The sequence below is a fragment of the Phascolarctos cinereus genome, unplaced genomic scaffold (assembly GCF_003287225.1).
Source record: "Phascolarctos cinereus isolate Bilbo 61053 unplaced genomic scaffold, phaCin_HiC Scaffold_7;HRSCAF=346, whole genome shotgun sequence".
Taxonomy (NCBI): Eukaryota; Metazoa; Chordata; class Mammalia; order Diprotodontia; family Phascolarctidae; genus Phascolarctos; species Phascolarctos cinereus.
In genome coordinates this window covers 93,382,526-93,398,063 of record NW_027556180.1, presented here as the reverse complement: position 1 = coordinate 93,398,063, position 15,538 = coordinate 93,382,526, and the positions used below count along the sequence as shown (strand labels likewise).

The 15,538-nt window shown below is 39.0% G+C and overlaps 1 protein-coding gene across 1 annotated transcript in view; it reads right to left on the bottom strand.

Moving 5' to 3' along the window:
* Positions 1 to 4,356: 4,356 nt before the first annotated feature.
* The window catches only part of OLFM4 (olfactomedin 4), a 38,555-nt gene continuing 27,373 nt past the window's right edge, over positions 4,357 to 15,538 (bottom strand). Inside the window, exon 5 of the mRNA XM_020977031.2 lies at positions 4,357 to 7,645. Within this exon, the coding sequence (XP_020832690.1) occupies positions 6,843 to 7,645 (803 nt within the window). The 3' untranslated portion in view covers positions 4,357 to 6,842. The remainder of the gene's footprint in view (positions 7,646 to 15,538) is intronic.

The following is a 15,538-nucleotide window of genomic DNA, read 5'->3' as shown; positions in this document are numbered from 1 at the left end:
CCTACAAATATTATCTCATTTAATCCTCATGACAACCCTGGGATGTAGATGTTATTATTATCCCCATTTTACAGATAAGGAAAATGAGGCAGGAAGAGGTTAAGTGATTTTTCACAGGGTCAAACAGCTGAGGCCGACCTTTTCAGTTCTTTCTAGTTGTTAACACATCCTCACTCCTCAAATTACCTTATATTTATATATCTAGGTCTATGTTTTAACCTACCAGTAACATTTAAGCTCCTTAAGGGCAAGGACTTTTTTTTTCCTATTGACTTTTTATTCCCAGTACCCTAAATAGAAAACATTCAATAAGTATTTATTGGATTAAATGTTGCAGAGTTAGACTCAACAGGACTCAGTAATTGATTCTATCTGAGAAATAATTGGATGCTTCCCAATGAACAAGTGGTCAAAGGGTATAAGCAAGTAATTCTCATAAGATGAATTGAAAACTCTTAAGAATCATATGAAAGATGGCTCCAAGTCACTGAAAAGAGAAATGCAAATTAAAACAACTCTGAGGTTTTGCCTCACACCTAGCAAATTGGAAAAAATAGCAGAAGATGAAAAGAGTTTATGTTGAGTAGGCTACAGGAAGCCAGGCACACTAAGACAGTATCAGTGGAACTGTAAATTGGCCTAACCATTCTGAAAAGCAATTTGGAATTATGTATAGGAAGGCGATGAAGATGTCCATACCCAGTCATCACTACCACACGTGCTCAAGGAGGTCAAAGACAGAAAGAACTGTCCCATATATACCAAAGTATTTATTGCAGCACACTTTGTGGTAGCCTACAAAGTAGGTACCTATTATTCGGGAAATGGGTAAACAAGCTGTGGAACATGTATGTAATGGATTACTGAACTATAAAAAAATGATGACTATTAATAAATGAGAGAAACATGGAAATATATGTATGTGTTTATATGTATACACGTATGAAAAGGAAAGATCTAATATAAGCAGAACGAATAAAATAATATATACAGTGGCAAATACATACAAATGACAAAATGATACAAATACAATACAATGTAACCATGTAAACAAAAAAAGTGATACTGAATGCATGTGACTATAATGACTAAGATTGGCCTTGAAGAGGAGATGAAATAATGCACTTTCCTCCCTTCAGTGTAGAAGTAGATGACTATGGGTATGAAATATCACATAAGAAGATGTGTTGAATAGTTTTGTTGAACTGTTTTTTAATTGTTCTTTTTTAATCTTTTTAATGACTCACTGGGTAGGATGGGGAGATATATTCAGATAAAATGCAATGTAAAAATGAAAGGCAGTTACAAAAATAATTTTAAACATAGAGACATAATTGGATGGATGGCTATGGCACTGTTATATTTTGCTAAGCAGACTCATTGCACCTAACAATAAGTCTGAGTTAGGTACATGGAATTCTCGAGTTGAGGTTTTTCAATAGAAATTTAGTAATAAAACTAGTATGTTCCTGTTCAATTAGTGGCTAGAGAAGAGTTGAGTAAGGATATGTGATATAATGGCTATATGTTCCACTCAGTTTTGCTTGAAATAGTTTTTAATAGCATCCAGCCTATGGGATCCCACCCAGGGAAGAAGGACCCCAAGTATGAAGGATATGAGATAGTGAAATGGTTGAAGCCAGCAACTAAAAATGAGGCCTTAAGGGGGAGAAAAATTTTCAACTCAAAAGCATATGGAAGTGATTGTTGATAAATCAAAATAAATTAATAAAAAAAAATGTTTTTTTAAATGAGGCCTTAACTCATCCTTAGCTTGAATGAACCAAATGCCAATAGGAGATTAGGGTTTAGGACCAGAGTGGAAAATAAGTCAAGGAACAGCATGGTGGTACAAGATTCAGCAAAGAAAACCTTCATCAAAAGTAAGGTCGTAGTGTCTGATGACAGTTTAGAATCGGAGTTCTATGGGCTTCTTTGGCAGTCTGATGAATCCTATGGACCCGTTCTCTGAATAAAGTTTTTAAATATATAAAATACATAGAAATACAAAAGAAACTTATTATATTGAAATTCAGTTATCAAAATATTAGAGGGGAAAAAAACAAGTGCATGAACCCCAAGCTAAGAACCCCTTGCCCTCTAGAGCAGTAGTTTAAAAAAGCAGCCAATCAGAAATGGAAATGACAGAGGCAAAGAGGCAGAGAACTTCTAGGAGCTATAATAACAAATATTAAATGATAGATATGTTTTGTTGACTTGTATAGAAAGAGAAAGGTAAAAGGGCTTAAGCCCAAAAAGAAGAGAGCTTGGGGGGCCATATGGAAAATCATCTTTTTTTGACTTGTAACTTAGGGAACAAGAACCTTATAGTCACAGGTCCATGGTCAGTTAGACTAAGGTAAAAGTAATACCATTGATTTAGGGCAAAATGTCAGAAACCCGTAGAAAATTAGTCAGCAATGCAGGATAGAAGTAATTACCAGAGACTCTAGGATCCCATGCCCAGAGCTAAAGGTTGGTCAATTATTAGTCAATAAGCATTTATTAAGCACCTGCTATGTTCTGGGCACTGTACTAAGATTCTAAATAGATTCTAAATAGCTGAGACTTTGCTAAATGTGGCCAGCAACTAGAGGAAGGGTAGTATGGCATAATGGACAAGGCACTGGACACAGAGTCAGGAAGAACTAGGTTTGATTACCACCTTAGATATATACTAGCAATGTGACCTTGGACAAGCATTTAGTCTTGGTTTCCATGTCATAAAATGGGGAAAATAATGAAACTCAAGAGGCACAGGATAGAGATGGCCTGGAGTCAGAAGATCTGACCTCTGATACACATTGCCTGTGTAACTGGAGGCAATTCATTTAACCTCTCAGTGCCCCCAGGTAACTATCTAAGCCCATGTGACCAGAGCAGGTACCCATCTGCATCAAGACAGGGAGTTGCCTATACCAATGAAATCAGAGGTGCCATGCAAAAGAAAAAAATTAATATTTCCCACTTCAAGTATTTTTTTGAGGATCAAATGAGATAATGTATTTAAAGCACTTTACATACGGTAACACTAGAGATAAAGGTTACCCTACCATATCCAATAAGTCATCAGTTCTTGTCATTTGTACTTTCAGAATATCTCTCATATTATATCCTCTTCTCTTCACCCACACAGCTTCTGTCCTGATGAACATCCTCATTGTCTCATACCTGGATCTTGCAGGAGCCTTCTGGTTGGTCTCCCTACCTCAATTCTCTCCTCATTCCATTATATCTTCTATTCAACTTCCAAAATGATCTTCCTAAAGTTTGTCTGACTATGTCACATCTTCCACACCCATCCCTACTCAATAGACTTCAGTGGTTCCCCCATTATCTCCAGGATTGAATATCAAATCTTATTTGGCAATTAAATTCCTTCACCCCTTGGCCCTTTCCTATCTTTCCATTCTTCTTATACTTTATTCCCCTTAATACACTCTATGACTCAGTGATAACTAACCTTCTTGCTATTCCTCCATCTTTCAACTCCATTCCTTTTTGCTGTCTGTCCCTCATGCCTGGAATGTTCTCCTTCCTCCTGCTGGTTTCCCTGGATTCCTTCAAGACTCAGCTCAAATCGCACCTTCTGCAGGACTTTCCCATTTCCACCCCACCTCCACATTAGTGCCTCCCCTCTGAGATTACTTTCCATTTACACTGTATATATCTTGCATGTACAATTTGGTTTTTGCATGTTGTCTACTCCTTTAAAATGTGAGTTCTTCGAGGGCAAGACCTGTGTTTTTCCCTTTATTTGTGTCTGTAGTGCTTAACATAGTACTTGGCCCATAGTAAGTGCTTAATACATATTTGTTGGTGGATTAAATAACTATTATTAGAAAGCTAAAACTGAATTAAACATCAAGAACAAGACATGAAAAGGAAGGCAAATAGAGCCAAGAAATGGCGAAGCCTAATTCTCTGTGGTTGTCATATTGAGTCATGGTTCACCCTCTAAGAACTTTTATATATTATCAATCTTACCCTTTTAAAAAGCTGTTATTGTTGCCACCCACCCTCCACACTCTAGGTGTTAAGGCTTTCCCTGTAATGCTTGGTAATTGCTTTTTAAACACTAAGGATGGTGAGGGGCTGCCTCATAGGGGCAAGGAAAATCGGGAGATGGTGGGAAAGACTGCATTCTTCCTCTGAAGAGTCAGCTGGTTACTGGAAACCTAGTACAAAGGGGGGAAGTAGTTGATAACATGAAACTTGAAGGGGCTGTCAGTAAGCTGAATCCTAGGACTTGCAAAGAAATACCATCACTAGGCAAAGGACAGCAGGAAGCTGTGGGTGGCATCATCCCTCCCTATGCACTGATCCCTGATGTTCAAATAAGATTTTTCAAAAATGCACTTTTAACCATTTATTAAAAAGAACTGGAGGACCTATCCTCACATGCTAAGTCATCAGAGAGAAAAAATGGACAGAGGCAATAGAGAAATGTACAGGACTGTATATCTTTTAACTATTCCATTGACTGAAGAAATACATTCCACCTCTTGCCCCCATAGTCTTTTCCATAAAACAAGTATAGACCAAGAAAAATGGTGAAATTTTCATTCCTTATTATTTCTGCATTTCTAAAAGGGGAAGAGGGAAACCCATTTTTAAAGCATTTAACAAAAACTGAATTAAAATTGTTCACATTAAAATTCTCAACTACATTTCAATACATTATCACATGATCAAAAATCACAGAAACAAAGTAGATTAATATTACCATCAGCCCTACACCACCTTATGTCAGACACACCATCATCCATGTGCTTCTACACCTGGAACAAGTAAAAGTTTATGAGGAGCTGAGTAGTAAAAAATTTAATTTTATTTGTCATATGGCCTGTGCCACAGAAGGCAAAACAGAATGGGCCAGTGATTCTTCAGTTCTTATGTTCAAAGCTGCCTTATATGCAAAGTTATGACATAGGTGGCTAGTGTCAGCCTTATTTTATTGATGGAGAAACAGGTCATATAAGAGTTAAGTGGCTTGCCTGTAGACAGTACAAGGACAGGGACAGTGACTAGACCTGAGATTCTAGTAGTATAGGGAACGTTCAGATGAAGAAAATTCCTTTACCAATGCAGGTCAGTATCTTCTCTGTAATGTGAAGTCTTAGAAAGTATCCTAGAATGATAATAGGTCAGGTAATCTGGCCTGGGTTACCCAGAAAGGCAGAACGTGGACTGAAATCTTACCAGTCCCAAGGTCAGATCTCTATCCACTGCAGCAAGCTACTTCTCACCTACAAATAGCCGGAATGAATTCTCAACATTCTGCGTGACCTGCAGAAGTGCCTTTCCGCAAGAAGCTCAAAACAGTTTGTTGATGCAGTGCATGACATTATACCAGGTTCCACAGGTAATGACAAAACAGTAGATATAGTCCCTCAGGGAGGTGACTGTTTCTGAGTCCCAAGATTTCTGTGCTGGAGAAGCAGGGGATAGAGTACTTGCCTATAGTGAATCCAATACATCAAAAGCAGAGCATCTGCCAAATAACATAGGTTTTGTTGTGTGCTTTTTTTGTTTGTTTTTTCAGAGGGAATCTGGGTTAAGTAATATATGCAGGGTCACACAGCTAGTGAGTGTCTGTCTGAGGGCAGATTTGAACTCAAGTCTTCCTGACTCCACGGACGGTACTCTATTGACTGTGCCATCTAGCTGCCCCATACAAAATAGTCTTGAAGGCAGTCCACCTTACTAAGACCTAGACATTTCAACACCAAAATTAAGTTTTCTACTACAGGAGTGGAGTAGCTTCCTAGGTAATCCTACGAATCAGTGACAGAGCAAGGTGATTTAGCCTCGGTCTCAAGCACTGTATGGCTGCTTTCCTCAAAGTCTCCAGTTAGAACCACATCACCTGTAATACTAGAGAGCTCTCAGAAGGACATGTTCCTCTCCATTCTTGCATAGAAGAGTGAAGGCAGATCCTTTGGGTTCCAGTACAACTCTCTAGTTTTTATCATTAATGCTCTTATTATCAGACACATACACAGATAAATCTGGGCTTTAGAATATGCTAGGATCTCTGCAAAAAATCCCTAGCCTTATGTCTGAAGCACCCCAACGGGGAAGAAATAATGTATGTACATTGAATGAAGGTATAAGTGACTCTGAGGCCTTTCATTCCCCCTCAGTGTCAAAAAGAATACAAAGGTCACTAGGTCTTGACTGGAATAAGCTACTTCTATGGAAAACAGAAGCATTGCTATCACGCACTATTGCTGTGCATGAGGTAAGTGTTATGAGTGTTTCATCTTTCAGAAATTCAATCTCTTGAATTAGTTAAAACCGTTGCTAGGTTGGACCAAAGATTTATAGATTTGTCTTTTCTTAGCTGTGCCAAGGAGATACATGAAACACTTGTATCAGTGAGATACAAAGCACAGGTCATGTAGAGCACTACTCCCATATGAAGCTTTTGAAAATTCCCCAATTATTCATGTCATCTATCTCTTTAAAATATTGTTGATTGCCTTGTATATATATTTTGTTTTTATTTATCTGTGTATGTGTCAAAATCCTTTCAATAGAATATAAACTCCTTGGAGACAAGGACTATTGTTTTTGTCTTTTTTTTATCACTAGCACTCAGCACAGTGTTTGGCATACAGTAGGCACTTAATAAATGTTTGCTGAATTAGGTAAAATAAGATTCATTGGAAATACTACTATTCCAAACCCCTAACATATCTCTGAAGATGCAAAAAGTGATCTAAATATCATTAAGCAAACTCGACTTGGATTATAAGTGAATAGGCTACAGAGACATTGGAGCATTTCACTTTTTTAAGAAAAGCTCCACTTAACTCTTTCCCTCCTACCTGTCAAGGTCACTGTAATTCCTGCTGAAAGCTGAGATCGTAAGTCAGGAGATAAGCATCGTTATAGACATAGAGTTTGTGATCAAGGGGGTGGTAGTTGACACTCTGTATTTTCTCTAGCATTTTATCCATGATGATGCTCATTCTGCCCTCTCTCCCAGTGTTAGTGTCATAGTAGTAAAAAATCTCTTCCTTTCTGGTGTTCATAGGTCGAATGGCATACAGAACCCCACATACGATGAAAGCGTTGGTGACAGATGGCTTATACTGCATGGTTTGCCAAGTGTTTAGCACCTCAAGTGAAGTGTCATTGATTTTGCTAATCACAATGTTACCAGTACTGGCTTCAGTTGAATAGATAACCCATAGTCCAGTTTCATCCACAGCAAAGTCCATATCTTGCCAATTGACACCAGCATAGGAAAAGCGGTTGTTATAGACGGCATTGGGAAGATTCTTTCTCAAAGTAACAGTGTTGGTGTTTAAGTCGAGCTTGGCAATGTCGCGTGTAGAATAATAGTTGAAGTACATGAAGTTGTTGTAAATGACCATACCACTGCCGTCTCCATATTGGATTCGAAACTCTCGGGCATATTTGTAGAGCTGCAAGTCATCCATAGTGTCGTAAAGTCGATAATATTCTAGGTACCTATCACCTGTGCTCAAGGGGGCCACCCAGTAGAGTGTTTTTGTTGGTTCCATTGGAGTGTAATCTCTTCCCCAGGCTCCATACTTATAGGCAGCCCCTCTCCAATTAAGCTGAACAATGAAAGGTTTGCTGATGTTCGCCACACCACCGTGACCACAACTTCCTATATCCAATGGGAAAAGAAGATGAATATTTTTAGAACAAAATAATCAGAAGTTCCAGATGTTATAACATTCAAACAACCAAAAGAAGTCATGAACGATCTCCTGTAGAAGTTTAATGATAATAGTCCGGACTCTAGAGGAGTGACAAAAACCTCAGTTCTATTTCAGTTTCTGAGGCTGACTTGCTACAACCCTCAAGCAAATTGCTTAATCTTCTTATGAGCTTGTCTTCCACTATGTTAAAAAGAGAGGTAGGGACTAAACCTATAATTTATTGGAATAGGAAACTCTTTCTACCAAATGCAGGCCAGCACCTTCTCTGTAACAAATAATCTTAGAGCACTGAGAAAGTAAATGACCTGCCCAAGGTCATACAACCAATATGTATCAGAACTAGGACTTGAACCCAGATCTTCCCAGCTTTGTTTATCCGTTATGCTGAGCTGCCTCTGCATCTTTATGAATGTGAAGATCCTCCAGCTTGGCTACCCAATGTTCTTCATTTCTTTAGAAAATATTTTACAACCTTTCTTCTGAGTTTTTGTGTTTGTTTGTTTATTTATTTGCAAATATAGGAACTAAGGTAGGAAAACATGCTGACATGATATGATCTAAAGTCAAGAAAAACCCAGCTCTGGCATTTAGTAGTTCTGTGATTGTGGTCAAGTCATTTAAAGTAAAGGAAGAAGAGGGCAACAAAGATTTGTTCCATGTGCCAGGCACTACGCTAAGCACTTTCCAGATATTTTCTCATTTGATTCTCACAACAACCCTAAGGGGTAGGTGCTATTATTATCCCTATTCTATCATTAAGGAAACTGAGGTAAACAGTGGTTAAATAATTTGCCCAGGGTCACACCTCTAAGTAGTGTCTGAGGCTGGATTTGAACTCATGTTTCCCTGACTCTGGGCTCAGCATTCTACTTACTGCTTCATCTCAATGTAACTACTCAGTCTCAGTTTCCTATCTGTAAAAGGGGAATAATGTTCACACTATGAGTTGTGAGTAAAGTGCTTTGGAAACCCAAAAGCCCTATGTGAATGTGACCCATCCCCAGTGGAAAATTAGGCAGTGAAAGTTTTTTTCCCCAGTACCTTCCAAATTCCCATCCTGTTCCAAATAAGCTGCCAACCAATCCTTAAAAAGATGTTAGCTGATGACAATCTAAGAGTCCTCTCCTTTTAGGGAGTATTTGCCTCCTAATGAGGGATCTTAAAAACTGATTAAAATTAACCTCTAATTCTGGATTTTCTGGTACCCTTAAACAGGCAACGGGAAAGAGAGATAATTACAAGAGCTAACATTTATATATAAAATCTGCAAAACATGATATCTACATTATGTCATATTTGAGGTCCCCAATAGCCCTGTGAAGTAGGCAGTGTAGTTATTATTGGTCCCATTTTACAGATGAAAAAAGTGAGGCTTCTTAGAACAGAAACATGAAAGTGATATGACTGACACATAACAAGTAAATGTCAGGGGCAGGATTTGAACTCAAGTCCAGCACCTTAGCTACTATGACACACTTTCTCTCATATTTGATGGGGGAACCTGAACAGCATCCTTCAAAAATCTCCACTGACTTAACAACTGACCATATATATTTTGGATGGCCATCCGAGAACCATCCTGCTCTTTTTGGATATAGTAAAAACATACTGGAGCTTTCCCATTCTGACCCTAACACAATGTATACATTACAGAAGACCCCAGAATCAATGATCTAGCCAATCCTTGGGAAAACACCCTATCTGTAACGTGGATAAATGATTCAGGATAGGCATCTGGCCCTCCTCATTGTTCTCATTCTGTAATGACTGCCAATCCAAATAGTTCATGAGCTATAAAGAGAACAGAATTCTGCCAGTATTTTTGCAATAACAATCCAAGTAGTTTACTACCCAGTTTCTGAAAACTATTTCAGACTTTCTCTCAGAAAGAAAGAAAGGGGTAAAAAATACCTAGCAAGGCGGCTTATCGCATAACATAGCAAATCCAATTTCTAAAACATTTGAGGTCATTCGCCCTCTCTCTCTCTCTCTCCAAGCTGCTCAGAGCAAAGCAGGCGGGGGATGGAAGGGAGAAGAGCCAGAGTTACTCGTTGTACATTGGCTTAAGTGCACAGGGGAGATCAGTGAAGCTTACCAAGCCCATAAGGAGAGTGGGAGCCAAGAGCAGAGATCCAATGACTTGCCTAAGATTAGTATTGTATGGGGGTGGGGGGGGAATCCCAGCTTTTGTCTCTGAATTTCTGCCACTGACTGCAACAGAGGACAGTCCCACATTCTTGGTTTTTCAAGGACTGCTCAAAGGTGAAACTATTACAAGAAATCTTTCCTTTATTTTTCAAATGTGGCTGCATTTTTGTTCCAGAATTAAGTACGTGTCCCTTAAATGTTCCCATAAATCAGCAACTGGGTGAGAAAACCTACCAACCATTACAGCAGGTAGAGAAATGAAACCACTCTGTACCCAACCTCAAATAATTTTGCATATCATTAAGCTGAACAGAGTCATGGGTTTATTTTAATAATGCATGTCCCGTTTCATAAATAAAAAAGTGTGCTCAGCCAAGAGACTGCTTTCCACCAAAGAAATAATAAATAAAATTATAAATTATTATTTCTTCCCCTAAAAGTGATCTCTCAGATGAATGCTTGTTTGCTTTTGTTTATGAAACAATGCATGAATTATTAAAATAAAGTTAGCAGTGTGTTCAGTTTAATGATAACAGAAACTGTGTTGAGGTTCCATGTGCTATAAACTGGGTTTCCTGTTTCAAATCTCTTCCAGGGCATTTATTTATTAAATTACACTATACTGAGTAGTAGTAAGCAAGGGTTACTTTTTATCTCTGTCTGATAAATAGAATTCACAGTTATTTACTCCCCACCCAACTTTCCTGATGGAACCTTGGGAAGGAAATATCCCAAACAAGTAGTGCCGTGTCCTTTTATGAAAAGTATGATAAGGCATTCCTTATTCAGGCATTACCATGAAGCTATAGGTTTTAGATAACTCAGCCATCACGTGCCCAAATTCTAAATTGTGGCAGGGTTAATGTGTATTTTGCTGGAAAACCAACAAATGGTTTTGGAATGACTTGTCATTCTGAAATGAAGACATTTCACAAGCAAGTCTCATACATGCATTGTGCACATACATGTGACATTCATTCACTTATTCAGGAAGTACTTATTAAGTAGCTACTATGTGTCAACTACGATGCTAGGCACTGGGGAGGGGGCAAAAACAAAAATAAGAGACCCCTGAAGGAGCCTACGTTCTATATGGGGTGGGGAGAGGACAACATCTAAGTTTCCATGTGAACGTAATACAAATAAGCATAATACAAATTTAGGTTTCCAGAAACATAAATGCAAAATATATACCAAGTACATACAAAGTAATGTCAAGGAGAGAGGGCACCAGCAATTGCGGCAACTCAGTTTTATAGTTAAAACACTCCTATGAGATGGGCAGGGTAGGAGCTATTACCTCCATGTGATTTATGAAGAAATTAAAATTAACATAAGTAAGTCACTTCCCCAAGGTTACACAGTCACAGAGGCAAGACTAATGCCATCTGGTCCAATGGCTTTTCCACCACACTATGCTATTTCTCAACTGCTCTGGTTTTATTGTCTCGCCCTTTAACCTACTGAGCCCTCTATTCCTTTCTTTCATCCCTCCTTCAGTGGCAAGCAACATGAAGAAGAAGGGATCTTTGTGCCCTTGGTTATAACCATAGTACAACGAGGAAGAGCAGTAGTAGCTGCCCCACTGGGAACCCAACTGGCCAGTTTCAGTTGGGTAACACAACTACCTCCTTCCTTCCTTCCTTCCTTCCTTCCTTCCTTCATTCATTCATTCATTCAATCATTCATTCCTCACTTCTCTCCCTTCCTCCTCTCCCTCCTTCCTCTCCCTCTGTCCACACAGGGAATCATACCCTTACCTAAGGGTGCTCTGCCCAAAGGAATATAAATTTTGTTCTCTAAAACCTCACAAGATATGTTGGACTTTAAGACTAGATTTCTTTCTTAAGGACGGTGCCTTAAACCCAAATCACTCTGGCTTTCATTGATTGGCCAACAATAGGTCCTAGCTCAAGCCTCATTTGGTCATTGTTTGGGCCCTGATGGCTCAAAGTGAGTATAAATAGCAATTGTTTCTGTTTTGGCCTGAAACCCTCCCAGATCGATTTTTTTTGATTAGGTAAAAGTGGCCGTTCTGTGCCTCATTTCTTACCTAACCTGAATCACCAAATAGGCATGGCCTCAGTCAAACTGAGACCTGGAAAGATCTTAGCTTAAAAAGGCCAAGGTCTCCCACTACATCCAGGGCCAACTCCAGTCATCCTGATCTATGTCTTGCCACCGGACCCAGATGGCTCCATAGGAGAGAGTGAGGCTGGTGACTTTTCATAGCACTCCACTATTTAAATCCAATTAACTTGCCAGCCATGGCATTACCTTCCTGATGTTGTGGTCCAGTTTGACAACAATGGACAAACAACAACAACAATAACCATAGTCTATGGCGAACAATAAATAAATGGTCCCACACTTCAGAAAGAGCAATGGTGATTCACAGGAAGGAAGGCCATGCCATACTGTCCGTGACTCCTGGCCGCCTCACAGAAATAACAGGAAACATCAGCCAGTGAGGTACACCTCTGCTCTCCTTACTCAGCCTTATTTTCACTTCCATCTTCACCCTCTACTCAGGCCTGAAGAAGCACGTCTTACCTCATTGCTCTCGATATTCTCACATGCCTCTGTCAAACTCCTTCTTTAATTCCAAAGTCTTAAAGACACCATTCCTCCTTCCTTCTTATCTCTCATTCCAACTTCTTTGACTTCTTCCATTTTACCTTGCCTGCTCAAAAAGCATTCCATTCCTCCTTCACCTACTATCTAAGATCTGACAAGGGAAAATGACCAGTTTTGCATTGCTCCAATCCAGCAACAGGTTTGGCAACAACAGCAAGAATAATCTTTGTAGGGGTCTACATCACCAAGACAGGGCATCTACGGACTAGATAGTTGTTAGATCTGGATTGTTTATGTCATAGTGGATAGTAATGCTGGGCCTGGGGTCAGGAAAATATGAATTTGAATGTGGCCTCAGACATTTCTTAGTTTTGTGTGTCACTGGGCAAGGATCTTAACCTCTGCCTGCCTCAATTTCTTCAAATGTAAAATGGGAATTTAGCATTTATATCATCTTCTTCCAAAGGTTGTTGTAAGGATCAAAGGAGATAACATTTGTAAAGTATTTTGTAAATCTTAAAATGTTATATAAACACTAGCTATCATTACCATTGTTATTATTATTATTATTATTATTATTATTATTATTATTATTGCTTTTCCCCCAGAAACCAGACAAGCCCAAAAGTGCATGATAAATATCAATCAATGAAAGCTTCTATAAGCCCTTTCAAATTCATTCCCTAGCCTTGTGTTGGACAGTGGAACAAATCCTGGCTACAGAGTCTGAGAATGTGAGTTTGAAGCCTGGTTCTGCTATTTCTGACTTGTCTGACCTTGAACAAATTACTAACCTTTGTCTGCCACTAGTTAAATAAGAGGATTGGACTAGATCTTCTTTGGGATCCTCTCCACTTCTAAATCCTAATGATCTTTATGAACTCTGTGGAAACTTTGGGAGAAATTCTTGTCTTCTATAAAAGAAAAGGAAAATGAGAAGTTTCTTCCCTGTCCATTAGGAACAACTGATGAGACTAGGTCAGTCCAGGCACCTGCATGACATAGTATTGGATTTAGAATTAGAAGACCTGGGTTTGTGTATGTTTCATCTTCCTAATTTGTTTCTTAGTACCTACATGACCTTGGGCAAGTCACTCAACCTCAAGAGCCTCAGTATCCTCATCTAGATAACTTTTGATACATCATAAGATACCTTCCGGCTCTTAATCCTATGATGCTATGAATTTTTCATAGGATGAGCCATTTACTTCCTATCCAAGTGTAGTCTTGTGTAGTAACAGTTTAGTTGGGTTTTTCTACCCAAATGTAGTCTTGGGTAGTAATGATTTAGTTTGGTTTTTTTTTTAACATCTCTGAATTTGCTGGGCAGCTCCTTAGCACTCTATAAGTGAACTTGGGAAGCCATAATTCAGAAATGATTTGTGAAAACTCCACTGTGACTATTTTAAAAGTGCTGTGGTTAATGGCATTTTAGAAAATGCCATTTTCAGATATCTGCTGAGAAGCATGCTCTAATCTTAGATCTACTATTAATGCTATAAGCTATTAATGCCATACACTGTTAATACTAATACCATCCAGACCTCATAATAATCTCCCACGGGCAGGTCACTTAACCTTATCTGAGCAAGAGGAGAACACTATTGACTTATGATGCTAACAAAATTTAAATGGCCATAGCTATCAAATTCTAGATAAAGGCTAAAGAAAATCAGGACAGCTGGGTACACAGCTTCAGGCTGAATCCTTCACTAGTTTCTTGGGCTCTAGGAAGCTCATTCTTGACCTTTCACAGATTACCTTTACTGGAGTATTAATCAATCAACATTCATTAAGCACCTACCATGTGCCCAGCACTGTGCTAAGCAAAAAATCACATAAAGAGTTAGAATTTAAAGAGACCTTAAAGGTCATTTCATTCACATCCATCCCTCACAAATAAGCAAACTGACTTGCAGAGAAATGATGTGATGTGCCTGAAGGCACACAGGTATTCAAACCCAAGTCTTCTAATACCAAATCCAGCACTCTTTCCACTGGATCACTTTGCCTTCTCATGACTGAAATCTATCACTAGAGCTTCCAATCTAGTCTCGCCTGGATGTAGTCACTTTGATTCAGCAATAGGAAGATATAGTGAGTTGGTTTTTTGGCCAGGCAGAGAATTAATGGGGATAAGGCCAATTATCTTGGTTCAGAGGGTTCTGTGAAATGGAGCAGAAAAGAAGGATGCTGTTTGCAGCAAAAATAAATGATAGTATGCTCGGTATGATGCTGTAAATATATTGACTGAATCTGAGTTCTGGATGGGACAAGAAGTGGAAATTTGTAGCTGCAGGGGAGAAAAAATGGAGCCCAGAGTTCTTTTATAGCTGACACTTGCGAATAGGTTTCCTTACTCTGTGCAGCTCTGCAGTGAAAAGTCAGACAGGCCAGATTTTAGAGTCCCATAATCGGGAGTAACTTTAATTAAAGTCTCCACAGGCTCACAACTTTGTGGTGCCTGGGGATTTTCCAAGCTCTCTCAATTCTGCATTATCAAGCAAACCAAACAGAAAGGGAGTGAGAGAAAGAAATTGATTTAAAAACATGACAAAAAGTCACTTTAATACAAACATCATAAATATAATATGAACAAAACCTGGAGAGTAGCCAAGTGGCTTGGCAGGAATTCAGGTATGTCCAAGGTTGTTGGGAAAGTGAAAGAAAATCTGGGATCAATTTGCTCAAACAACCCAGCTCAGCTTGGGGTGTTATACAAAGCCTATGTGTGGGGACCCAGGAGAGAGTCCTAAAGAAACCTAATCGAGAAATTGATGATACTTTACTTCCTGCCTGGCTATTAAGGAACACTTCTGACCTCTGTTGTTTCTTGAGTCACCGACTCTTGATAACCTAGGTAAATGAAGGGTTGGTATGATACACTGAAGAGAGTCAGAGGACCTGGTTTCTGATCGCAGCCTTGATCATAATTAGCTTTGTGACCTTGAGCAAGTCACTCACCCTCTCTGAATCTCAGCTTCCTTACCTACAAAAAGAGAAAGTTAGACTAAATTGCCTCTGAGGTTCATTCCGACTCCAAAAATGTTTTAAGTCTAAGGTTTTCTTAGTAACTTCAAATGCTAGAATAATCTATTCCACTGGGGAGCTTT